Source organism: Oncorhynchus masou, chromosome 12 (assembly GCF_036934945.1).
Source record: "Oncorhynchus masou masou isolate Uvic2021 chromosome 12, UVic_Omas_1.1, whole genome shotgun sequence".
Classification (NCBI taxonomy): Eukaryota; Metazoa; Chordata; class Actinopteri; order Salmoniformes; family Salmonidae; genus Oncorhynchus; species Oncorhynchus masou.
Window position 1 is genome coordinate 35,968,048 of NC_088223.1, and position 27,975 is coordinate 35,996,022.

The following is a 27,975-nucleotide window of genomic DNA, read 5'->3' on the forward strand; positions in this document are numbered from 1 at the left end:
AAAGGCAGGTAAATATTTTGTCTCTCCCATTCACTCTCTGAATAGCACACATACACAATCCGTCTCAATTGTCTCAAGGCTTAAAAATCCTTCTTTAACTGTCTCCTCCCATTCATCTACACTGATTGAAGTGGATTTAACAAGTGACCTGGAAAGTCTACGTCATGGAAAGATATGTAGTAATAGAATGTTCAAATAGATCTGATTGTGGACATGAATTGCCTTGTAGTAGTGGTACTGAGTAAAAGTGCAGTAGGTGTCATCTTTGGCAATGAGTAATGACCAGTGGGAATGCATTGGGACTATTTGGGGAGTTTGGTAGAGTGTTGGGTATTCAACGTCAAAAATAACTCTGTATTGTCACTCCTTGTCACTGCACAGTTTATCTTCAAGGCCTCCAAATCTATCACCTAGCTTATATCAGTGAAAACCTCACTCACGTACATGTACTTGCTCATACAACGGAACACCCAGTGCTTCTGCTGCCCATGTTCCACCATTATTTTATTATTGTAGCAACTACAATTTGAGAATTGGGGCAACCGAAAATACAGGACATATAACCACAAATAAGACAAACAAAGGACAAACACCAAAACTCGATAATTGCCAGTCAAGTACAAACAGAAATCTCCGTTATTCACCGCTCATTTCCACGGTTGTACCTCATAGCCAGGGGACAGTGCATACATTTTTACAGCTTACGCAAGGGGTGCCACAACACTTAGAGTAAAAAAAGAAAAGGGAAATCTCAAAGATAATCTAGGAACTGTACAATATAACATACAGATAACTGTCCTCTATACATTTGAAAAAATCGAATTGCTTTAGTCTTTAGTCTGGAGCTGTAGCTAATAGGTGCATGTACTGTGTATGCATGCAAGACTGAGCGTGGGTTTGTGTGTGTGCTTATGTACAGGTAACTACTGAAATAAAGCAAACACTTGAGTAAATGAGGGATACAAAGTATATTGAAAGCAAGTACTTCCACACAGGTATGGTTCCTGAGTTAATTAAGCAATTAACATCCCATCATGCTTAGGGTCATGTATAAAAATAGCCAGTTGCCCATTATTTTGGCGACCATTGCTAGAAGAAGAGATCTCAGTGACTTTGAAAGAGAGGTCTCAAAGGAGAATAGGGGGTTTAAAGGGTGTGTGTGTGTGTGTCTCAGTCACCAGATCTCAACCCAATTGAACACTTGGGGAGATGGGAGATTCTGGAGCGGTGCCTGAGACAGTGTTTCCACCACCATCAACAAAACACCAAATTATGGAATTTATCATGGAAGAATGGTGTCGCCTCCCTCCAATAGAGTTTCAGACTCTTGTAGAATCTACGCGAAGGTGCATTGAAGCTGTTCTGGCTCGTGGTGACCCAACGCCCTATCGAGACACTTTATGTTGGTGTTTCCTTTATTTCAGCAGTTACCTGGATGTGTGTGTGTGTGTGTGTGTGTTCATAAACTGTGCCTCTCCCCCCTTCTCATTTTCCGTCCACCACTTTGTCATTATCCCTGAGTTGGAGGGGTGAAAGATGTTGGTCGGAGCTTCATCTCGGTGAAAGGGATGGACAAGTCCTTGCCTTTCCAGGCAGTCCAGATCACACCCTGAGACACAGAGACGATTCAGTTAGCAAACCACCCCGAACATGTAATTGATTGTTCTGGAATAGTTGCCTTGGATTACTTTGGTAATATAGACTCTGAAATTGTGAAATGAGGTATGAAGTTGGCTGGCATTACCTGGTGATTGACACTGGTGTCGTAGAGGCCATTAAGGTTGGCCTCGTGGCAGTTCTTGTACCACCAACCCCCCCTATAGGACATGGCGCAGCGGGTGATGAAAGGCGTGGGGTCTCTGTCTCTGGTAGAGAACATGCGCGCGTTGTGGTAACTCATAGAGTCACCTACCGGGACGAAAAAGTCAAGCGGGAAGGGGAAAAGGGAAGTGGAGTGGAAAGACAGATGGCAGGCGCGAGGAGGGAAACAGTAAGTGTGGAATAGAGGGATTATGAGAAAACAATAAGTGACAGGTTTAATGATTATGTGGAAGTATGCACAATAAGAGGTCCATCATTTTCAGTGGACAGAATCTGTCCATACCTGCTGTACCGCTGTACCCAGACACTTTGAGAGCATAGTTCCTTCTAACAGTGTCCACTGTGAATGCAGAGTACTTGGCAAACACTGATTCGTCCCCTGCACGGAGGTCCACACGTAGGGTCATTGGTGCCATGCTGGTTAGATTGTGTAGGTTCTCATTACCTATATATGGACAGAGATGAGTGTGAAACAAGGTGTTATAGCACACAAAAAACTGCTTACTGCCGAGCTCCTGAAGTAAACTATATGTGCTGGCTCTAGGGGGCGCTGAAGACTTATTTTCATCAGATCTACACAGTAGAAATGAGCATGATGCGCCTCAATGTTAGAATGAATAGTGGATAGTGCGCTACCGGCGTTAATGCTCAGCCAATCGCTTCAAAAAAGTTAAAGGGTTTTGAAGAGTGATAGGCCCTCTGCTACTGCTCTTGGTTGTCCTTCTGTTTGTGCACCAATAGTGCCAGTAGTCACTTTTTTTCTACCGTCTAGCCATAAATTTCCACATTAAATTGATCCTTCTCATCTGGCGTTATACTGTTTAATTTATCTGCCCAGCAACGGGTCTATTTACTGAGTTGATCTGTCACGAGGGCTTGCACTGTTTACGTAAAAGTGACATAGTTTAGCTTTTGCGTCGTCAATATAGCAGTTCTGTTTGATGTAATGCTGGTGCACTGCTGCTGAAGTGGGTGAAAACAAACTTAGCGTGACGAATGACTCTCACCCAGCCAAAATTCCCCACTCAGTTCTCCAAAACCTTTGCTGTAGTTTTTCCAGCCTCTGAAGAAGTCCGTTTTCCCATCCATCCTTCTCTGGAAAACCTGTAAAGCAAACACGCTCATACAGCGGACATATACCATCCTTAATCAACTGTTAACTCTCTCTCTCATGTCCCTTAAAAGGAAAATACCACTCCAAAACTATTTTGGTATTTGGTATTTGATTAGTCCAATGTTGATCCAGTCCCAAAATGTTTTGCATGTCAGCAATCATGTCTTCAAGATAAACTTATTTTGAAAGTTCCATATCTTGAAAACTTGATTGCTGACATGCAAAACATTTTGGGACTGTATCAACTGTTGACTAATGAAATACCAAATAGCAAAAGATAGTTTTTGAGTGGTATTTTCCTTTTAAGGGACATAGTTATTATGCAGTCAAATGTATTACATTTGCCACTCATTATGCTAAATCTATTGTCTACATCTGAATACATTTTAAATAGCAATCTCTCTCTTCACCAACAGTATAGACACATGGTCCCTCACACAATCATCTTCTCTTACCGTCCAGCCACCTCCATCAGTCACCTGGTCGCAGTAGACCAACACTGGTTTCCCCTGCCTTCCCCTGGGGAAGATCTCCACCTCTCCAGACTCGTGTATCCCGTTTAGCAGCTCCTGGGAACAGTCACTTGGGAAGGGGTATCGGAGATTCCCTAACAGACAAAATCAAAGAGAGAGCCTAACTTGATGAAACTGTGCTTTCGATGTATGTATTTCGTTTTGTTAAGTTTCTTTATAAAGTCAAATATATTTGACCACTTACCTGTGGTGAACTCAGTGGAAATTGTAGCAGTATAGCTCCCTCCCCTCTCCCCCTGTAGATGCACGGTGTACTTGGACATGGGATGCAGCCTGGTCAATTTGAACTCTGTTACTGTGGAGTCAATGGTAACCTCCTGTTGAGAAGAAATAGACCAGAGTTTGTTGCATTTTGTCCTAATTTACTGTCCTGAATAAAATAGAATGTGTGTCTGTCTCCACCTTTTAATCAGTGTTCCTCACCTGCAACTCCTGTCCCTCCGTTTGATAGGTCAGCTTGTAGCTTCCCACGGCGGCAGAGGGTGCTTTCCACGTCAACAGCGCTGAGCGAGGAGTCACCTGACTGGCCTTCAGGTCACTCGGAACTTCCCCGTCTCCCCTGGATCCTGCCAGATGGACATGGACACAATCACAAGAAGCTCCGTTGTAAAATTAAATGAAAACATCAGCCTTCCTTTTCGGCTCAGTCTCGGGTGAGTTGATTGGTTTAAGCATTAAGGTAGTTTGAGAAGGTGTCTGTGCGGACTGACCACCGGTGGTGGTGAAGACGGTGATGGCGGCAGAGCTGTCCAGGTGGCCCAGCTGACTGGTGACTGTGACGGTGTACCTAGTGGAGCCCTGTAGGCCTTTCAGCTGCTGCTCCGCCGCATTGCCCGATACAGTGATCTTGGCATCATCTGACCCTTGGTTGACACAGAAACAAGTAAGCAGTGGAGAGAGAGCAGGTGATTGGCAGTGGAGAGAGGTAGGCAGCAGGATTTAATTTATTTCTCAGTGTTTATATTGTAATGCTGTTGGGGTGGTCATAAACTGACTGTCCAATACAAATAGTATGATCTCATCTTGCCTGTGGCCTGTGTGAAAGCTCCAACTGGAAAGGAAAAGCTCTAATACGGCTCTGGCTTTTAAAAGCCCCACAGGGTTACTGTTGTAATGGATATCCAACTTCTGATACCCCTTTACCTTTTTCAGAGCCATAAACTATGACGTAACGGTCGACTGTTGCCAGTGCTGGTCGCCATAGCAGCAAGGCCTTGGTGTCTGTGACATTAATGGCCCGGAGATCCCTCGGAGGGTCAGGGACTGAGATCGGTTTGGGTTTGAAAAAAATGAAGGCAAGAGAAAGGGAAAGGGAGCACAACGTGAAATCAAATCCTTTCGATACATCATTAGATTTGAATCTCATTCTTGCTAAAAAAAATTGAAGTTGAAACAGCTCCAGGATAGACCCTTTGAGAAAATTTGAAAATGCACAGATCTTTCCCAGATCCTGCACCTGCTAGAACAATTATGAACACAGAACTCATATAAATGCAGAGAAAACACTATACACACGACAGGAGGAAACAAAACAAAAAATACATGTGGTTTTGAATGCTTAACTTCGTTGACCAAGACAAAAAAAAGGGGCTGTTGATAGTCTAACTTCCTATAATTTACAATCTGACAACTTCCTGTAAATTAGTATTCATCCTAAAACTGAAAGTCAACAGTATCACTGAAGTAAACGTACGTGTCATAACCAGGTCTTTGATTGCATCGCTCTCGTCCAGTCCAAGGACGGATATCACACTGACCTCATAGGAGGACCCTGGAGAGAGCTTTGACAGTGCCAGAGTGGAATCCCCAGAGTCCACCGTTGCGGAGAGAGGCTCCCCTGGAATAGAACGGGCAACTTGCGATGTGAATGCACAATGAACTGACGTGACTCAACAGCCAGGAGTTTGACCCCCAGAACCTTAGTGTAAGCACCTACCTTCCTGTGTGTTAGTGTAGGTGACCTTGAAGCCACTCACGGGACCTTTTGGCTTGGTCCAGGACACAGAGAAAGACGTCTCAGTCACTTCACTGAAGACAAGACCTGAGGGAGGCTCTGGACCTGGGCATGACACGGGAATATTAAGTGTGATTGAGAGCGAAAAAGAGAAACAAAAGATAGAAAGACGAACATAGACTGAAAGACGCATGAAAACAAATAAAAACTGTAAGAAAGAAAGAAAAAGGTATCAAGAGAGAAAAATGATGGACATGGAAACAGAGCTACAATATATTTGAGAAAGAGAAAATTGAGACTTGAGGTAAGTCATACTACATGTGAGGAGAAGAAAGATCAATATACCTTAAAATAGGTGCACTCATACTTGTTTACTCACGCTGTTATTATTAGTGCTCCATTGAGTTTGGGTATATATGTACAGTGCAACCATATATACAGTATACACAGTACAGCATATACTAAAACAGACAAAGGTGTCACTGTTAAATGCAGATGTTGGACCCTGGAAAGCAGCAAGGGAAAAGGATGAGATATTAATGTTGAGCTGGTCTTTTGATCCTGAAAAATAAAGATTGGCAGGAAAGAGAAAAGTTTAAATGGTTATAACAGAAGATAGGAACAATCGAAGAGATGTTGATAACAAATACATACCCCAAATAATTTTAATACAAGAATAGGAGAGATAAAGCAAGAGAAAGATCATTTCTAAGGAATAAGAAATGTGTTGACCAACAGATTTTCAACCATGAGTGAGCAGAATCCTGCCATAATGATCCCAAATACCATTTGAGACCTCGCCTTCTGTAAAAAAAAAACTTTTAAAAAACTAGCTAAATCGTTAAAACCTTGTAGAATTTTGTTCTTTATTTTTATTTTTTTAAATACATTTAAAAAAGACTCATAGGATTAAAATCTGTACATTTCACGCTTAAAATCAGGGACCAACCGTGGTCTTACCCTGGGATTTGTGAGTGATGAAGGGAGCCAATGAAGGTTGCTGACTTAAAGCTTACCCTAAGTGAGAGAAGATCAGACCAGCAGTGAATGGTGGTTGTAGCTGAATGGTCTCATGAATATCAGAGTAAATTTCATGAGTACAGTGCCTTCAGAAAGTTTTCATACCCTTTTACTTTTTCCACATTTTGTTGTGTTACAGCGTGGATTTGTATTGATTAAATTGAGATTTTGTGTCACTGATCTACACACAATAATGTCAAAGTGGAATTTTGTTTGTAGAAAATCTTTGAAATTTATCAAAAAATAAATAATCTGAAATGTCTTGAGTGAATAAGTATTCAACCCAGTTGTTATGGCAAGCTTAAATAAGTTCCATGGACTCAATCCGTGTTCAATAATAGTGGTTAACATGATTTTTGTGTAACTACCCCAGTTCCTGTACTCCACACATATAATCATCTATAAGGTCCCTCAATCAAGTAGTGAATTTTAAGCACAGATTCAACCACACAAAGCAGGGCACCGATTGGTAGATGTGTAAAAAAATATATATATATATACAGTGTCTTCAGAAAGTATTTGACTTTTTCCACATTTTGTTACGTTACAGCCTTATTCTAAAATTGATTAAATAAAACAATTATTATCAGCAATCTACACACAATAACCCATAATGACAAAGCAAAAACAGGTTTTTAGAAATGTTTGTAAATGTATAAAAATATATAATATTTATGTATGTTTTCAGACCCTTTGTTATGAGACTCAAAATTGAGCTCAGATGCATCCTGTTTCCATTGATTCCATTGCACACACCTGTCTATATAAGGTCCCACAGTTGACAGTGCACGTCAGAGCAAAATCCAAGCAATGAGGTCAAAGAATTGTCCGTAGAGCTCCGAGACAGGATGGTGTCGAGGCACAGATATGGGAAAGGGTACCAAAACATTTCTGCAGCACTGAAGGTCCCCAAGAACACAGTGGCCTCCATCATTCTTAAATGGAAGAAGTTTGGAACCACCAAGACCCTTCCTAGAGCTGGCAACCCGGCCAAACTGAGCAATTGGGGGAGAAGGGCCTTTGTCAAAAACCCAATGGTTAGAGTTCCTCTGTGGAGATGGCAGAACCTTCCAGAAGGACAACAATCTCTGCAGCATTCTACCAATTGGGCCTTTATGATAGAGTGGCCAGACAGAAGACACTCCTCAGTAAAAGGCACATGACGGCTCGCTTGGAATTTGCCAAAAAGGCACCTAAAGACTCTCAGACCATGAGAAACAAGATTCTCTGGTCTGATGAAACCAAGATTAAACTCTTTGGCCTGAATGCCAAGCATCATGTCTGGAGAAAACCTGGCACCACCCCTACAGTGAAGAATGGTGGTGGCAGCATCATGCTGTGGGGATGTTTTTCAGCGGCAGGGACTGGGAAAAGTCAGGATGGAGGGAAAGATGAACGTAGCAAAGTACAGGGCGGTCCTTGATGAAAACCTGCTCCAGAGCTCAGACTGGGGCGAAGGTTCACCTTCCAACAGGACAATGACCCTAATCACACAGCCAAGACAACACAGGAGTGGCTTCGGGACAAGTCTCTGAATGTCCTTGAGTGGCCCAGTCCGAGCCCGGACTTAAACTTGATCGAACATCTCTGGAGAGACCTGAAAATAGCTGTGCAGCAACGCTCTCCATCCAATCTGACAGAGCTTGAGAGGATCTGCAGAGAAGAATGGGAGAAACTCCCCAAATACAGGTGTGCCAAGCTTGTAGCATCATACCCAAGAAAACTCGAGGCTGTAATCACTGCCGAAGGTACTTCAACAAAGTACTGAATAGAGGGCCTGAATAGTTATGTACATTTTATATTTCAGTTTTTATTTGTAATAAATTAGAAGAAAAAAATAAAAACCTGTTTTTGCTTTGTCATTATGGGGTATTGTGTGTTGATTGACAAGGGACAAAAATGATTTAATCAATTTTACAATAAGGCTGTAACCTAACAAAATGTGGAAAAGGTCAAGCGGTCAGAATACATTCCAAAGGCACTGTATATATCCCTTTGTGCATGGTGGCATTATTAATTAGGCTTTAGATGGAGTATCAATACAACCAGTCACCACAAAGATACAGGCGTCCTTCCTAACTCAGTTGCCGGAGAGGAAGGGATTTGATCATGAGGCCAAATGGTGATTTTAAAACAGTTAGAGGTTAATGGTTGCGATATGAGAAAACTGAGGTTGGATCAACAACATTGTAGTTACTCCGCAATACTAACCTAAATGACAGAGTGAAAAGAAGGAAGCCTGTACAAATTCCAAAACATGCATCCTGTTTGCCACAAGACACTAAAGTAATACTGCAAAATATGTGGCAAAGATAGTAACCTTTTGTTTGGGGCAAATCCAATACATTATTGAGTACCACTCTTCATATTTTCAAGCTGGGTGGTGTCTGCATCATTTTATGAGTATGCTTTTCAAAGGCAAGGACTAGGGGAGTTTTTTAGGCTAAAAAGAAACAGAATACAACTATAAAAATAGGCAAAATCCTAGAGGAAAACCTGGTTGTCTGTTTTCCAACGGACACTTTGAGACAAAATCACCTTTCAGTAAGACAATAACTGAAAACACAAGGCCAAATCTACACTGGAGGTGCTTACCAAGACGAATGTGAATATTGAGTGGCCTAGTTACCATTTTTGACTTATATCAGTTTGAAAATCTATGGCGAGACTTGAAAATGTCAGTCTACTGTAGCAATGATCAACAATCAACTTGGCAGAGCTTGAAGAATTTTTTAAAGAATAATGGGCAAATATTGTACAATCCAGGTGCTGGACAAAAAGACTCAGTTGTAATCGTCGCCAAAGGTGCTTCTACAAAGTATTGATTTTACTTATGTAAAAGAGATATTTCTGTATTTCATTTCCAATAAATTTGGTCAAATTTCTAAAAACATATATTTAATCCATTTTGAATTCAGGCTGTAACACAACATGTGGAATAAGTCAAGGGGTATGAATACTTTCTGAAGGCCCTGTACGTGCTTAACACATGGATGTGTTTGGGTTGACATACTGTCCATGTACAAAATGGGAAACAACAGGCTGTATATGACATGTCGTATATAGACCAGGGAGGCTATGTAATCCCGGGTTTATTGTGTAAGATTTAGCACTGTAATGATTATATATTAGAGAGCATCCCTCAGCATAACCTACATTTTGAAGATGTTGAACTCATGCTCACATTTCGTTGATGGGATGCGCTTCAGATAGTTCCCCAGTTAGCAACAGCCCATTTTCTCTGGGTGTTTTGGCAATTATACCTGTTTTTCCACAATGCACCCAGTATGAACAACACACATCACAGTTGCACTAATCACTGCACAGCATGGTATAAGCAAGGGGTTAACACGAAATACATATGATTAGCACAGATCCATGTTTATTTGATCATTGTATATTTAAGCAATAAGGCTCGAGGGGGTGTGGTGCATATGGCCAATATACTACAGCTAATGGCTGTTCTTTGGCACGACGCAACGCAGAGTGTCTGGATACAGCCATTAGCCGTGGTATATTGGCCATATACCACAAACCCCAGAGGTTCCTTATTGCTATTATAAACTAGTTACCAACATAATTACAACAGTAAAAATCTAAATTTTGTCATACACATGGTATACGGTCTGATATGCCGCGGCTTTCAGCCAATCAGCATTCAGGGCTCAAACCACCCAGTTTATAATTTGTAATTAAAGTTTTGGATTTATTTACCATTTATTTTAATTAAAAGCTCTTGGTTGTCAAGGACAAACCAAAAGAAACACAGCTCACGTATCAATAAGCAGATGAGGCAAATTAACGACAGACATGATGAAGTACTGGAATTCAGGAAGCTACAGTATCAAGAGTGTGACGGCTCTTGAAATGGACATGGATCAAGCAGCTGTGCAAGTATACCTGACCTAAAATGGTGTATCGGCATCTAACTGGGTGTCTGGAATAACTTGCATAGTTCAAGAAAAGAGAAGTCCTGTGCTTGAACAATGAGCCAATGAACCCTTGTAGTAGTTGGTAGAGATTTAACTATGGCCAGTACCTGTGCTGTCGATGTGTTTGTGAATTTTGGAGCGTAGTTCCGGGACCCTTCCCAAATACGGACAGGGAATAGCGTGTCTGTGGATGGAGATTCTGGAATGGGAATGAGCGAGCCGACCCTGAAAGGACTTTGGAGAACTTGATTGTACCCCCGTCACCAACTTTAGCCGTAGTATTGCTGTTCTGTCTCTGGTTATCACTTTTGCTATTGGTAACAGGGTTCTCCTCCCCTCCCTCCTTACCTTGACTCGCCACCATTACATTTTCCTCCTCACTATCCTCCTCTGACTCACTCTCCCCTCCTCCACTTCTTCTTCCTCCTCTTCCTCCGCCTCGTTCTTACTTCCATGCTCTTCCCGGGTTACTATGACATTTCTGTACATCCCCTCTGGTGCTCCCCAAACAAGTACAAACCCTCCCGAGGTTATGCTCTGAACCCCCACTGAGTTTAGAGGCTGCCTTGTTTTTCCAGTAGTAGTGGCATCTGATCCATTTATCTGGTTTGCTCTGTCTGTTGAATCAGCAGTCTTGCTCACTTGGCTCCCTTTGTCATGATGACCTGTTTTTGAATCTTGGCTCCTTTGGCTCAAGCTACCGTTATTTCTAATATATGCATGACCTCCTGCTATTTTACTAGCTGTGGTATTTGTTCTCTTGATGAGAGTTTCGGGCTTAAGGTCTGTGTTTGTGTCATTCTGGCTGGTGCTGTAGGTGCCCTGCTCCTCCGGTTGAGTGGTGTGAACGACGATGCCGTTGTCCCTGTTTGTCAGTTTAGGTTGGAAAGGCCTGCGTATGGGACCTCTTGATGGATGCCGAGGGGGTCTCAAGGTTGTTCGTGTCCTGTTTTGGAATGGTCCCATATTTGGGTGTGAGCGGCGTTGTTGGGTGCCCTTTGGAGGTAGACGGCGAAAGGGTGGTGTGCTGCCCACTGTCCGAGTCTTTGACTTGTTTCGTTCAGTTCCAGACGACACCACGTCAGTAGCCCTGTCTGCGTCTGTGCTCATACCGTCCACTGTTACTGCAATACCATTTTCTGCCACTGCAGCATTTTCTTTAGTAGAGTCTGATTCCTCTGAAGTGGAGGACGAGGATGAATAGCCTTCTTTGCCACTCTGTTCTGATTCAGTGGATGATTTTTGTGGGAGCTGAAGAAGGTGAACGTGTCCTGTTTAGGAATGGTCTCATATTGGGCGGTGTTGGTTAGGGGCCCTTTGGAGTGAGGCGGCAAAAAGGTGGTGAGCCGCCCATTCTCAGTCTTTGTCTCGTTTTTTTTGGTTCCAAACAATCCCACATCAGTTGTTTTCTCTCCATCTCTGTTGATTCCCACTTCTGCAACATTATCTTTATCTGAGTATGAGTATGCTGTTTTTGAATGTCCTGTTTCAGACACTTTTAGGCCACTGTCCTCTTTTTCAGCAAAACCCTGCCCTGTTGTGGGTTTACTTTGAACTATTGTGCCATTCACCCTCCCCCCAATGACTCTCTCTCCACAGGTCACATTGACTTTCCTGTGTGTCAATTTAATCTCGTTGACACATTTCTTCACGTTCAGGTGAACAGTAATATTTGTTTCTGATGTGGTTGTAGGCTCCAAGCCATCAGTCCCTTGCCCTGGCTCATTTGCCTCAGTCTCTGTACCCATTTTTCTATCAGGTAGGTCCTTTAAGCCAGGAATCACTTCTGGTTGTTCAGAGCCAGAACTCTGAGTGGCATTTTCAGGAAGGATTCCAACAGGATATGTCTTTGTCGAAGTTCTATCTTTTTCTCCAAGAGGACATGTCTTCAGCTTAGTGTTTTTCACAGTTATAACTATATTCCTGTCTCCAACAATGGGACTTTCTGTTTTAGCGTCAGTTTTTAAGGCATCCGTGACCTTTGGCCCCACCAATGGGTTTCTGCTTGAAGGCTTTTTCAGAAGACTGTGACCCCCTCTGCTCCCACCCTGGTTTACACTTGTACCATTAAAACGGATAGTCTCCAATGTATGGCTTCCTGGGCAAGGTTATTCTATCACCTGGTTTATGTCAACCCTGTATTTTGTGTTGCCAAGTGGTCTTGTACTGGTTGTGACAGATGGGTCCTCTTTGGTTCCATTTGAGCCTTTGACTGTTACAGAGCCTGGTCCACTCCTATTCGTTCCACTCTCTGGTTCTTCACCCTTGGCTTTTGAGAAGTAGATGGCCTTCACAGGCTTTGTATTCCCTGCTGGGTCTTCATGGCTTGCTACTCCTGGTGCTACTGCATGGTCACAGTGTCCATGGTCACCCTGGATATTGTCTTTGTGGATTTTCCTAAAGGCATGAAGCGGTCATTTGGAACCAAAGAAAACAATATGTTTTTTTGATCCGACTACAAGAGGGAAGCACTGTTAGATCCAAATGGCAAAATCAAAAAATATTATCTTTGAACTGAACACTTTGAATTATCCTGTTTTCCAACAACACCTGCATTGACATTAGTGCAATAAATAGTTGCCCTATGTGCTGTCCAAACCTGCAGGGAGAAGTGGAAAGAGTATTACATTTGGTCATCAAAACAACCTTGCCATTCATTGTTCGGGTGCTGAAATATTCAATGTTGTGAGTTAAGTGTGTGCCGCTACTGTCGAGAAAGAGAGAATGAAAAATGAAAATGAAAATATATTTTACAAAGAGAGATCAGGTTAGCTCCAGGAGCAGTTTTTATACTGTACCTCGATTCATTTCAAGGTATTTTAATTTCACTTCCAATGACCTGCTCTATTGAATAATGACGTGTCTAGACATGTTAACTTTAGTGGGATAACAGTTCACAGGAGCAGGGCTGGCCTCTCTTGCATATTCATTCACATTGCCAGGGAATCCAATTTGTTTCAGAGATTTCTCTCTCTTTTAAACATAATGATGACTTTCTCTTTCTCTCCTGCTTCTTCTGCTTAGTTCACCATGTATTTGTTGTTTCATGACTGTATAACTCTTATCTTAAAATATTTTACTATTTTTATGGTCTTCATTTCCAAATAAACGAATAAAGAATATGGCCTAATGAATCAAGATTGCTTCTTATACAATCTAGTCCCTGGATTTTTTCATATGCAATGTAGTAACTAAAGTAAGCCATCCAATTAAACTCACCAGGAGTGACTTGGACTGTTGCTGGCTTGCTCTTGATCCCGCCCTTTTCAGCCACTAGTGTGATGTCATACAAATGTCCCGGGTCCAAACCGTCAATCTGGGCAGAGTCCCTCTCAGGGGGCAGGGTCAGGTCTTGTCTTCCCTTGGCTGTTCCGTCTGTCTGATTGGGTGCAACAGTTAAGCGATACCTGTCGACGTGTCCTTGCGATTGTTCCCATTGGACAACTGCAGATGTTGTGGTTGTCTTCACAACTTGAAGGTTTGTGGGTCCAGAGATAACTGGGTGGTGGGTCGGGGAAAAGCAATGGGGGGGGAAACGACTTAGCATTTATATCTATTGATAACCAAAGTAACATATGTTAATAAGGGGATACAAAATGTGGTTTCCTGACTCACGGGTTGTGAATTCTACTGTGCTCTCAGTGCCCATTCTCCTATTTATTTCTCCCTTGATTGTCACCGTGTACTCCTGCCCGGCCGCCAGTCCTGTTTGGGTGTAGGTCGTGAGCTTCCCTCCAACTTGAGATGTTATCTGTTGATCGCCCTCTTTCTGTGTGGCACAGAAAACGATAAAGTTAATGTTAGAACGGATATCAGGAGGATTATCAATAAATATGATGAAATGGCCTACTGGTATTTCAGTTAATTTTCTAAAGTAATGGTAGTCAGAACCTGTGTTAAATATTATTTTGAATGGGTGCATGTACCGTATGCTTACCAGCAGAGGGAGTAGTAATTTACATATTCTGTCATGCTGAAGCCTATATTCAGATATTTTGGAAACGTCAACCAAGCCAACTCTAAATTAGCAACTGGACTCAAATTTATTGTTCACAATGGGGCCTCACAATCACATTACTACAGAACTCAACAGCTATGCAGTACAACATCATCAGACAAAATAGAATGATGTCTCTGTTGGGAATTATAACTTGGTTGGGCAGCTTTTCTTTATATTATTATTTTCTTGGCAATGAGATAAACAGCCTGATATTCCAATGATGTAATAGTAGTATTGTGAAACTATTTCATTATTAACATATATGGGAAATCCAGTAGCTCACAAAGCATCTGGCAACCCCACTCAACTATAGTCAACCGTTCCAACTTTCACAATATCCTTTATTGGTATGTGATCATTTGAAAAACCAACTTATAAAAGATGCTATTAAAACAACAGTATCAGGTTGTTATTCTTCAATCTATGTATTGGAAAACGCCAGTATTTCCATTCATTTAAAAGCAGTAGTTTAAGGGTTTACCCAATTACTCCAATGTGGGGGTGTTCTCCAAGTTTTTCTCCATTGTGTAATATATTTTCTCATATGGGAAATCGGACCCAGCTGGGTTGCCAGGTTGCCCAGCATTGATCTTCAGTGTCTGTGTGTCATAAGCCTCTAATTCTTTCAGCAGTTATTTCAAGAGATGAGTGCGTTGCTGTGCTTTACCTTGCACAATGTGGGGTTTGCTCCCCGTTTTGTGTACTTGTGTTGTTATCTGTAAACATGAGATGAATGTATATCTCCCTTATTCATTCTCTTCTGCTATGCGTCACAGCTGCCGACCAATGAAGTCATTTCTCTGGCCAGGGCCATGTTTTTGACCGTGTTTATGGTTGCCCTAGCAACAAGCATCCCCCATCTGCATCTTTTCTTCTTCCTTGCTGCCCACTCGCTCTTTCTCCCATTATTCTTCCCTTGACTTTCTCCTTTGCTCAATTGTCCTCATCCCTAATTTTCTCTCCTCTGTTCAGTTTTATGCGTTCCCTGTACAAGGATGTTCTCCCTAACGCCATATTTCTTCTGACACCTACCCCTGTCATGTATGGAACAATAGGCTGTTTCCCTTGTTGTTGTTTTGAGATGAATTTAGGGAATGCGTCCTGGTGCTGATGCTGTGGCCAAAAGTCACTCTATGAACCGACAATAGTCTCTATTTACTGTTTTTCTCTCTCTTTTTCATCTGGAACCCTTTTATGAAGAACAATAATCTCATTCACACATTAAAAGAATTACATTAAGTCGGAAAAAGAGGGGAGTGGGATTTGTGCTAGGTTGTTTAATCTTGTTACCGTTTCCCTACCTTTTCCCCTCTGGTCCTTTTGGTTGCCATTAAGCTGTTTCTCTTTGTTACAGGGTTGTAGATTAGTCTTTTAACGACATAGACACTGCTTCTCGAGAGTGCTTGTGTCTGCTCTAATAGCAAGGTCCAACAACATGTGTATGATGAGTACCAATCCAGTTTGTCATTGTGTAAGTCTGACATCACCTCTCTGTGCAGATTGGGAGCATATGTTTTATTAAAGCTCCAATGCAGCCATTTTCTTTTTTAAATCTCAAATCAAATCATTTCTGGATATCAATTAAGTACCTTTCAGTGATTTCTTTTCAATTTACATGGTTAAAAATACAATTTCTCAAGCATGAATTTTGCTAGGACTGTCTGAGGAGAATTGAGAACTAGCTGTTATTGCCAGAGAGGTTTGGACCTCTTTCTTATTGGTCTATTAACTAATTTACCACCAGGTGATATCTCAAACTCCATCCCACATTTGAGTAATTTAGCAGACATTCTTACCCAGAGCGACTTACAGTAAGTAGTGAGCGCATACATTTTTGTACTTTTTCATGCTGGTCCCCCGTGGGAATCAAACCCGCGACCTTAACATTGCAAGCACCATGCTCTACCAACTGAGCCACACAGGAGGACCAAAAACAGGTTGAAATTTAAGGCAGTTTTTTCAAACAGCTCTTACACTAAAAGAGCATTATCATCATTATTATTATACCAACCTCATAGTGTGGAAATATACAGTATATAAAACACAGGAATATCACGTTTTTGACTACACTAGGCCTTTAAGGGACAATTACAGTGGGACATTTGCACACGTCCCGGATATTCTATTAGATCATAAGAATGTACGCTTTTTTTAATACACAGTGTCCAGGCTACTGTCTGTTAACTGAACCTCAATAGGAAGTAAAGCGTTCAGTACTACATTACATCATTCAAGTAGTGCAAATCATTGAAACACGACAAACATCCTATACTCAAAATAAAGAGTACAAAGGCAGCTTTGAATGCAATTGGTAGCATATGTCTCCGTGAATTCACTGGAATTCATTTACTTCATCCATGAGCTACCTTTGATATTGGAAACTGGATTTGATCTATTCAATCCACTTATTGATACCATGAGCTGCTGAACAAATTGAATACAACAACACACATAAAATATGATGTCCTCCATTCTGTGGTTACTATGGCTGTGAATCCAACCATATACAGTTGAACCAATATATAATGATATAAGTTGATCCAGTATATAATGATAAAAGTTGAACCAGTATATAATGATATAAGTTGAACCAGTAGAAGCAAACCAGTATTTACTGAGGTGACCGTTTGTTAACGCCAAACGTCATTAAGTAGAAACTGCCAAAAATCTCCACTGCTAATTCTTTTGGCAAGGCGTTTGAATATCTGCACATTTACAGCATCTATAAACCATGTTATGTACTCCAATAGTCCACTAATGGGTTTTGCTCAGTGAAACTCATGTTTTGCCATTTGAAATGCCTTCAAAGGCTTAGTGAAATGAATGACTGAATTGAAATTGAGAAACATAATCACGTATTTCTGACATGGTGTTGCGTATGGACTCACCTTTAATTTGTGTGATGGACCTCTGCTGCTCAGCTGTCAAACTATGTTGTGCTACTGTTCTCAAGGTCAAACTTTTTGGATTTATTTATTCTGGCATGATTTCCACTCTTTGGTATAGAAAATGAAGGGCTCTATTGAATCAGTTTCGTGGAGGTTCAAGGTAACAACATGATTATAATTTCTCTGCAATGTTCCGCCGTTAGCGGAGACTGCATTCACGGTAAACGCAGCACACACTGACATAGCTCTTTCCCTGACATAGCCTGACTAGGATTTTTAAGCCTTGAAACAAATGAGACATGGATTGTGTATGTGTGCCATTCAGAGGGTGGATGGGCAAGACAAAAGAAGTGGCTTTGAGCGGGGTATGGTAGTAGGTACCAGGCGCACTGGTTTGTATCAAGACCTGCAACAGTGCTGAGTTTTTTCACGCTCAACAGTTTCCTGTGTGTATGAAGAATGGTCCACCATCCAGCCAACTTGACAACTGTGGGAAGCATTGGAGTCAACATGGGCCAGCATCCCTGTGGAACACTTTCGACATCTTGTAGAGTCCATGCCCCACTGAATTGGAAGGTGTATTCGGAAGGTGTTCTTAATGTTTTGTGCATTCGGAAAGTATTCAGACCCTTTGACTTTTTCAAGATTTTATGTTCCAGCCTTATTCTAAAATTGATTAAATTGTTTGTTTTTCTCATCAATCTACACACAATACACCATAATGAAATATCACATTTACATAAGCATTCAGACCCTTTATTCTGTACTTTGTTGAAGCACCTTTGGCAGCGATTACGGCCTCAAGTCTTCTTGGGTATGATGCTATAAGCTCTGTCAGTTTGGATGGAGAGCGTCGCTGCACAGCTATTTTTAGTTCTCTCCAGAGATTTTTGATCGGGTTCAAGTCCGGGCTCTGGCTGGGCCACTCAAGGACATTCAGGGACCTGTCCGGAAAGCCACTCCTGCTTTGTCTTAGTTGTGTGCTTAGGGTAATTGTCCTGTTGGAAGATGAACCTTTGCACCATTCTGAGGTCCTGAGCACTCTGGAGCAGGTTTTCATCAAGGATCTCTCTGTACTTTGCTCCGCTCATCTTTCCCTCGATCCTGCCTAGTCTCCCATCCCCTGCCGCTGAAAAACATCCCCACAGCATGATGCTGCTACCACCATGCTTCACTGTAGGGATGGTGCCAGGTTATCTCCAGACGTGACGCTTGGCATTCAGGCCAAAGAGTTCAATCTTGGTTTCATCAGACCAGAGAATCTTGTTTCTCATGATCTGAGTCCTTAGGGTGTCTTTTGGCAAAGTCCAAGTGGGCTGTCATGTGCCTTTTACTGACGAGTGGCTTCCGTCTGTCCATTCTACCATAAAGGCCTGATTGGTGGAGTGCTGCAGAGATGGTTGTCCTTCTGGAAGGTACTCCCATCTCTAAAGAGGAACTCTGGAGCTCTGTCAGAGTGACCATTGGGTTCTTGCTCACCTCCCTGACCAAGGCCCTTCTCCCCCGATTGCTCAGTTTGGTCGGGCAGCCAGCTCTAGGAAGGGTCTTGGTGGTTCCAAACGTCTTCCATTTTTCAGAATGATGGAAGCCACTGTGTTCTTGGGGACCTTCAATGCTACAGAAATGTTTTGGTTCCCTTCCCCTGATCTGTGCCTTGACACAATCCTGTCTCGGAGCTCTATGAACAATTCCTTAGACGTCATGGCTTGGTTTCTGCTCTGATATGCACTTTCAACAGTGGGACCTTATATAGGCTGGTGTGTGCCTTTCCAAATTATGTCCAATCAATTGCATTTACAACAGGGGGACTCCAATCAAGATGTAGAAACATCTCAAGGATGATCAATAGAAACAGGATGCACCTGAGCTCAATTTCGAGTCTCATAGCAAAGGGTCCAAATACTTATGTAAATAAGGTATTTTATTAATTTTTTTACACTATATATTTTTCGCTTGGTCATTATAGGGTATTGTGTGTAGATTGATGAGGAAAATGTTTTATTTAATATATTTTAGAATAAGGCTGTAATGTAACAAAATGTGGGAACAGTCAAGGGTTATGAATACTTTCCAAATGCCCTGTATATGTACATATCTACCTCAATTACCTCGTACCCCTGCACATCGACTCGGTACTGTTAGCCCATGTGTGTATATAGCAAAGTTAACATTACTCATTGTGTATTTATTCCTTGTGTTCTTTTTTTCTATGATTTCTCTTTTTTTCTCTCTGCGTTGTTGGGAAAGTCGCACAGGTCGCACAGGTTAGCATTTCACTGTTAGTCGACACCTGCTGTTCATGAATCAAGTGACAAATACATTTGATTTGTTTTGAAGGCAAAGGAGTCCATGTTTTTTTTTTACATGGCATGTTTTAATCTACTGTATGTCATCATTGAATTCCCTTGGGCTCTCAGGGAAATGTTAGGCAAACATTTTGGGGATTTGTAATGGAAATAACGCAGCACCATGACTTTTCAACATGACCTTAAATTTGCCCCCAAAACAAGTCTTAAAACCTGGAATGAGAACTGGGCTTCATGCCATGAGATCATTCTCAGCTAATATGGTGAGCTCCAAAAGTATTGGAACAATGACACATTTGTTGTTGTTTTGGCTCTGTACTAAAGCACTTTTGAGGGTATTTTCATCCATATCGGATGAACCGTTTAGAAATGACATTACTTTTTGTACACAGTCCCCCCGTTTTGGGGGAGTTGGGGTGGCAGGTAGCCTAATGGTTAGAGCGTTGGACCAGTAACTGTTGCTAGATCGAATTCCTGAGCTGACAAGGTAACAACCTGTCATTCTGCCCCTGAACAAGGCAGTTAACCCACTTCCTAGGCCGTTGTAAATAAGATTTTCAGATTAATTCAGGACTATCAGCAATCAGGGTAGCATCCACATTAATGTAGAAGTTCTTAAAAACATATTATATTCTTATTTACAATAAAATTGACTCCAAAATGACACACAGTACATTATTTACCATTCATTTGTATTGGGCACAAAATCATCTAAAGCACATCCAAAAGAAACAGCCAATGGATCCAACAAGTTCGTAGCGTCACAAGCTTGATGTAATCATTGCGTGCTACGAATTTTTAAAAATCACTTGTGTTTATTAACTTGTTATGGCTGGGGGCAGCATTGTTTAGCTTGAATGAATAAGGTTCCCAGAGTAATCTGCCTACTACTCAGGCCAAGTTGCTAATATATGCATAGTATTAGTTTATTTTGATAGAAAACACTCTGAAGTTTCTGAAACTGTTTGAATGATGTCTGTGAGTATAACAGAGCTCATATGGCAGGCAAAAACCTGAGAAAAATCCAACCAGGAAGTGGGAAATCTGAGGTTTGTAGTTTTTCAACTCATTGCCTATCTAATATACAATTTCTATGGGGTCATATTGCACTTCCTAGGGCTTCCACTAGATGTCAACAGTCTTTAGAACCTTGTTTGATGCTTCTACTGTGAAGGAGGGGGGATTGGGAGCTGAATGAGTCAGAGGTTTGCCAGAGTGGCATGAGCTGATCACGCGCGCTCACATGAGAGTTATTTTTCGCCTGGACTTCCCCGCACGTCGTGAGTTTGGATTGTGTACTAAATGCGCTAACCAAAAGGAGGTATTTGGACGTAAATGATGGACTTTATCGAACAAATCAAACATTTATTGTGGAACTGGGATTCCTGGGAGTGCATTCTGATGAAGATCGTCAAAGGTAAGCAAATATTTATAATCCTATTTCTGACTTCTGTTGACTCCACAACATGGCGGATATCTGTATGGCTTGTTTTGTTGTCTGAGCGCTGTACTCAGATTATTGCATGGTGTGCTTTTTTTGGTAAAGCTTTTATGAAATCTGACACAGCGGTTACATTAAGGAGAAGTTTATCTAAAGTTCCATACATAACACTTGTATTTTCATCAACATTTGTGATGAGTATTTCTGTAAATTGATGTGGTTCTCTGCAAAATCACCAGATGTTTTGGAACTACTGAACATAACGAGCCAATGTAAACTCAGATGTTTGGATAGAAATATGAACTTTATCGAACAAAACATACATGTATTGTGTAACATGAAGTCCTATGAGTGTAATCTGATGAAGATCATCAAAGCTTAGTGATTCATTTTATCTCTATTTCTGCTTTTGTGACTCCTCTCTTTGGCTGGAAAAATGGCTGTGTTCTTCTGTGACGAGGTGCAGATCTAACATAATTGTTTGGTGTGCTTTCGTCGTAAAGACTTTTTGAAATCGGACACTGTGGTTGGATTAACAACAAGTTTATCTTTAAAATGGTGTAAAATACTTATATGTTTGAGGAATTGTAATTATGAGATTTCTGTTGTTTTGAATTTGGCGCCCTGCACTTTCACTGGCTGTTGCCATATCAATCCCGTTAGCGGGATCTCAGCCTTAAAGTAGTCAAAAGTTTAGTGTGTATATTAGTGAATTTGTCCCCATTCCTTTGATCCCCTAATATCAGGGGTGACTATGTACAAAAAGTGCTGTCATTTTCTAAACGGTTCACGCGATATGGATAACAGCTGACAGTATATCCTTCCTGTTTGGCCCTGTCCGGGGGTGTCCTCGGATGGGGCCACAGTGTCTCCTGACCCCTCCTGTCTCAGCCTCCAGTATTTATGCTGCAGTAGTTTATGTGTCGGGAGGCTAGGGTTAGTTTGTAATATCTGGAGTACTTCTCCTGTCCTATTCAGTGTCCTGTGTGAATTTAAGTGTGCTTTCTCTAATTCTCTCTTTCTCTCTCTCGAAGGACCTGAGCCCTAGGACCATGCCTCAGGACTACCTGACATGATGACTCCTTGCTGTTCCCAGTCCACCTGGCCGTGCTGCTGTTCCAGTTTCAACTGTTCTGCCTTATTATTATTATTGGACCATGCTGGTCATTTATGAACATTTGAACATCTTGGCCATGTTCTGTTATAATCTCCACCCGGCACAGCCAGAAGAGGACTGGCCACCCCACATAGCCTGGTTCCTCTCTCGGTTTCTTCCTAGGTTTTGGCCTTTCTAGGGAGTTTTTCCTAGCCACCGTGCTTCTACACCTGCATTGCTTGCTGTTTGGGGTTTTAGGCTGGGTTTCTGTACAGCACTTTGAGATATCAGCTGATGTACGAAGGGCTATATAAATACATTTGATTTGATTTTCTTTAACCTCCATAGTCATTGTATCATTTCAAATCCAAAGTGCTTGAGAACAGAGCCAAAACCAACAAAACATATGTCACTGCCCCAATATGTACATCTGTTGTCTAACAGTTGTTTCTCAAGTTCAGTTTACTTTGTGCTTTAGTTTAGGACCCAAATTCACAACTCACAACCTCTTAAGAAATTGTGAGTAGGGTGTGTTGTGTGTTGTTACCTGGCTGGTGAAGGTGACGTGGTAGGTGTCATACTGGACTGGAGGTGGTGTCCAGTAGAGAGTAACAGAGGATTCAGTGATGTCCTTGGTGTTGAGCTGGGACACACCAGACATGGCTAGAGACAGGGGAGGGGTTTTGTGCTTAATTCCAGTCATTCAAGCCAGCAATGCCATACAATGTTTCCTTGCATTAGCTAAAGGGATTTACCATTTTACCCAGCGTCTCAAGCTGCAACACATGGTAGTGGTCCACACACTGTAAGTCCATACAGTACTTGAAAGCATAGCGTGGCAAATATAACAGTATGTGGAATTGGATAGAAGGGAATACTATATTCCACACACTATGATATATTAACACTGCCCTGTGGCTAATACAGTATGCACTCTTTTTCACTGGACAATATAAAAGGCTATTGCAGCCTTGAGAGAGTTTTATAGAGAATATTTGGATGACTCACCGGTGCCACAGTCAGCTCCAGTGAACCCAGCTTCACACTGGCTGCAGTCCGGGGGGGCGAAACCACGGCGACACACACACCTCCCCTTCACGCAGCGCCCTTTGTTGCTGCAGTTATTGGGACAGCCCTTAGCGGCGCAGTCCTGTCCGCTGAAGCCCACTTCACACACGCACTTCCCGTTCACGCACCTTCCCTTGTTGCTGCAGTTATTGGGACATGCTTTGGCGGAACAGTCCGGCCCCGTAAAGCCGCTATCGCAGACACATTGGCCGTTGACACACTTTCCACGGTTGCTGCAGTTGCCAGGGCAGGACTTGGTGGAGCAGTCTGGGCCTGTAAAACTGCTATCACACACACACTTACCGTTCACACATTTCCCCCCGTTTTTGCAGTTTCCAGGACATGCCTTGGTGGAGCAGTCTGGCCCTGTGAAACCTGAGTCGCACACACACTGCCCGTTCACACATCGCCCCTTGTTGTTACAGTTTCCAGGACAGGACTCTGAAGAGCAGTCTGGCCCTGTGAAACCTGAGTCGCACACACACTGCCCGTTCACACATCGCCCCTTGTTGTTACAGTTTCCAGGACAGGACTCTGAAGAGCAGTCTGGCCCCGTGAAACCTGAGTCGCACACACACTGCCCGTTCACACATCGCCCCTTGTTGTTACAGTTTCCAGGACAGGACTCTGAAGAGCAGTCTGGCCCCGTGAAACCTGAGTCGCACACACACTGCCCGTTCACACATCGCCCCTTGTTGTTACAGTTTCCAGGACAGGACTCTGAAGAGCAGTCTGGCCCCATGAAACCTGGGTCGCACACACACTGGCCGCTCACACACTTCCCCTTGTCATTGCAGTTGCCGGGGCAGTCAGACAAACTGCAGTCGGGCCCACTGAACCCTGGGAAGCAGACACACTTGCCGTCTTCACAGCGTCCCTGGTCACTGCACTCATTAGGACACTCGTCTCCCTCCGGCTTGATGGAACACTCTGCACCTAGAGAGGTGTTTCGGACAGACGCAGAGTAAAACGGTAAGACACTACAGCGTATTGATATTTTGAACTGATTAGTGGATACACTATTGGTGCTGCCGCTGAAAGTGTCCCGCATTGAGAGAAGGGTGGAGAGCTAGATAAGGAGGATTGTCTGAGATCACATTGGGCAGCAAGTTAGAGCTGGACCTTGTCCTATACTTGCTTTGATTGGTTGAGCCTGTTAGCAGAGTCCTCATTACTCAGGTTAGTTAGATCATATGAGCATGGAGGTAGTCTGCCAGTTCAAAATGTGATCATTATTGAGGCAGGTGATTGATAGTTTGTTATATTCACGTGAGAGCTGTGTGTGTGTGCAACCTGCGTATGTGTGTGTGTGCTCAAATGAGAAAAAGTTGGGTGATTCAGTGAGATGGGAGGAGCTATGATGTGATGCCGTGTGATGGTCAAAACCAGACCCAGTTGATCAGTGAGTCACCTGGCAGCAGTACTACTGTACCTTTACTCTGCTGGGACGTGCAGCAGCCCCCCTCTGGGCCTCCACACTTCTCCCTCAATGATGACACCTCCTTCTCCAGCCTCTCCAGACGGTCTCGCAGGGCAGCAAACTCGGCCTCGCACCCGCCTGCACACGACCCCGGAACCAGTCGGATCCGATGGGTAAGGACTAGAGCAGAACCAGGCTCAAGGTCCAGTTCCTTGCCCTGGGTCTGACTGGAGTCCCCCTGAACACACGCCTCAGAGATCACTACTTTGATTGGCTGCCCGCCACCCTCTGGCTTTGTGTCCCTGGGTGCCCTTTGACCCCCAGGCTGCAGGCTCTGGGAAGCTGATGGGGTCAGGAGGGCAGGGCAGGTGAGGAGCAGGATGAGGAAGGATGGGACAAGAGGCATTTTTGGCTGGAAGCTGCCTTCAGGTGGAGGGGGAGGGCAATTGTCTTTGTTGGTTGATGAGAAACTTGAAAAAAAATTCAAAAAATGACAGTTTTCAAGGAAAGGCTAGGGCAGACGGATGGACTCTGCTGTGGCGGTACCTACAGGTCAAGGTGTTTTCTTATCAAGAGGTTGTCTTATTCATGGGAATCTGTAGAACCTGTAGACCTCAAAGTGGATGATATTCAAAGACTCAAATTTCCCTAGGAAACAAGACAGTTAAGAATAAACATTCCCCTGAATTTATGTAAGAACAACAACTATCACAGTGGCTATGATGAGCTGGAATATAATTGTAGTTGTTTATGGCCCTGTCAAAACATGTTTGTCTTATACTCTGCGACCAGTGTTCCTATTTTCCTACAGCAACGTGGTTGTGGCACGTGTCAAACCACGGACTGGTTCTGAACAGTTTGCCATTCACTAACAGCCCATTATAAGGATGGGATTCATCCCAAGGCTCAGTTGGTGTGGGTTAGGCTTGTGTTTGGACAATGTACAGCCATGCAGGATAATGTGGTTTACCGGTGGGACCCAATAAGGTCACTATCCTCATTCCAGTAGGGGGTTTGGATGCAATGGTCTGAACTGGAACCAAAGTCTCAATCCGTGCCACGTGGGCCAGAGGCAGTGTACCCACAATCCCTCCCTCTCTCACCTGACTGGACCCTAACCAGCCTATCCTCAGTCCTCTCAGCAATGGCATTTTTCATACCTTCTGTGTATCACAATAAGGAAAGCCATGGCTGCCCTATCACCAGCCTAATGCCTCGACCTACTATATGTCCAGTAACCTTTACTGTGTATTATGTAAATTCCCCAGAATTGATAAGCACAAAAGTGGATCCTGTTCAAATGATCTATGTGCACAAACAGTACAGCCCAAGTAACATTTCTCTCAATGCATAAACCAGGCCCTGCCTTTCTCAACCTGGAAATGCAGGACCATTCAAGAGCAGCATAACGTCATAGCACCTAGAGAGTTGAGTGAGGGATAAAGATAAATATATAGAGACAAAAACATGAGGGGGTGAAATGGTAGTAAAGGAGAAGAGGAAACAAAGTAGCAGCGGGAAACGACAACAGGTTATTCAATTTTCGGCAGCCTGCAAAAAACTCATAAATCGAGGCCCTCGGAGGGCAAGTATCTTGTCAGCATGAGGAGACTCACAGACACTCATCACTCAGGGATAGATTCACTCAGCCCCTCAGAGCTACACTGCCTCCAATCCCGCGAGGCTATGAATCTCAGGGTTTACAATCGTATAATATCTTTGGCACGGGAATACCAAAACTTCACAACAGCCTTACTCACGGTCACAACATATGGCTAACATCACAGAAGGAGGGAGGAAGGAAGGTAAGGAAGAAGAGGATTAGGCAGAGGAAAAAACACTGAAGTGCACCTAGGTTCTACAGTGATGGTTGCTACTGCGCTAGTTGATTAAACTCAACTCCATGGTGAAGGAAGTTCTGATGAACTCCACCAACGGAGTTGAGCAGAGACCAGGCTTTGTGGAATTCAGCTCCGACTACATCGGCCTAAGGTCAATACTTCAAAACATTTCATTTATCAAACGCTTACCTTGTGTTTGTCCTCTGTAGTTTTGTGCCTTTCTTTGTTTGCTGAAATCCATACTTTTTCAATAAACGTTCATCAAATACAACCACAGACTGTTTGCTTGTTTCTGTTTATCGAAGATGGCAACTCAGCGCAAATGCCAAGATCTCCAAATACCCATTGTCCAATCAAATCACACATTCTAGGCCTAAATCATCTGAGATTAAATTGGCACATGCACATTCACACTGAGTTGCCATCTTCGAGAAACAGAAACGAGCAAACAGTCTGTGGTTGTATTTGATGAACGTTTATTGAAAAAGTATGGATTTCAGCAAACAAAGAAAGGCACAAAACTAGGTAAGCATTTCATCATTTTCAGAATTTGACGGTGGCGAATAGGTGTAGCCGGAGCTGAATTCCATAATGCCTCGTCACAGCTCAACTCCATTGGTGGAGTTCATCAGACATTTCCTTCACTATGGAGTTGAGTTTAGTCAGCTACTACTGCGCCTACTGCCATCTCTCTGAGTGATAGGTAGAATGGTGATTTTAACAGTGAAGCTGCTGTTTCCAACTCTCTGGGATTTCCATCCTGGTCTGAAACTCAGTAGTAGACTCAAAATCCTGACATCAGCCAACAGTTTCCTTATTAATACCTGTCACAGCTGGTAATAACACTATAGTCACAAAATAAAGCAATATATTTTATAGGACTTCTGTCTGCAGAAATCTGTGTCAAATGCACTGTCAAGTGTTTTCCAGTTGCTTTGCGTCCTCTCTAGCTCTTTCACATTAAAACACACTCATACACACATTAAAATGTACAATGAAATATATATTGTTAAATGCCTGTTAATACACCAGGGTATTGTATTGGTTTGGGATTGTATAATGGATGGGGATTGCATTATTTTGTATATTGGCACTAGTCCCGCACAATCTTCCATTGATGTCTACATAGAAACTGTGAAATACAGTACATATATATATAAAATGTTTACAGGCCAAGGTCATTTGGATTCTATCCTACCTATAACATATTTACAACCATTATTCAGTACTTACACAAATATGCATTGCTTACAACTGTACAAATGTACATATTGGATGATCAGATAATAATGTACTCTGCTCTACTTTTTATTAATATAACTCATTATTTATGGATGTATTCTTATTGATAGGCATTTATTGTCAATATTCATTTTATAATTAAAGAACTGGCAATGAAAATACAAATGCATAAGGCTTACCTGGATAGACTGTACCCCTCTCCCTGACCAATGTCTGTCAGTCAGTCCAAAGCTCCCTCTCCCTGCTCTTGTAAAGCTCTGATTTGACTGACCAAGAGAAAGGGAGGGAGGATAGGAGAG

At 42.5% G+C, this 27,975-nt stretch overlaps 1 protein-coding gene across 1 annotated transcript; it reads right to left on the reverse strand.

The window, feature by feature from the left end:
• Positions 1-483: 483 nt before the first annotated feature.
• On the reverse strand, positions 484-27,971 carry LOC135549952 (tenascin-X). Its single transcript, XM_064980356.1, has 17 exons — positions 27,856-27,971; positions 24,606-25,241; positions 23,114-24,109; positions 22,653-22,768; positions 13,990-14,143; positions 13,594-13,872; positions 5,405-5,527; positions 5,162-5,305; positions 4,612-4,731; positions 4,179-4,331; positions 3,892-4,034; positions 3,653-3,785; positions 3,391-3,542; positions 2,829-2,925; positions 2,105-2,266; positions 1,745-1,908; positions 484-1,609 (listed from the first exon to the last, which is right to left on the reverse strand). The coding sequence occupies exons 2-17, from the start codon at positions 24,997-24,999 to the stop codon at positions 1,511-1,513; spliced, it is 3,429 nt and encodes a 1,142-aa protein (XP_064836428.1). The 5' UTR covers positions 25,000-25,241; positions 27,856-27,971; the 3' UTR covers positions 484-1,510.
• Positions 27,972-27,975: the final 4 nt, after the last annotated feature.

Excerpts from the sequence above, each read along its gene's own strand:
- LOC135549952 (XM_064980356.1), bottom strand. The coding sequence starts at position 24,999 with ATGCCTCTTGTCCCATCCTTCCTCATCCTGCTCCTCACCTGCCCTGCC. Across the intron at positions 4,732-5,161 it reads CAAAGACCTGGTTATGACAC|TCCCTGACCCTCCGAGGGAT; the intron begins GTACGTTTACTT and ends AACCGATCTCAG. Across the intron at positions 1,909-2,104 it reads TGGGTACAGCGGTACAGCAG|GTGACTCTATGAGTTACCAC; the intron begins GTATGGACAGAT and ends TCGTCCCGGTAG.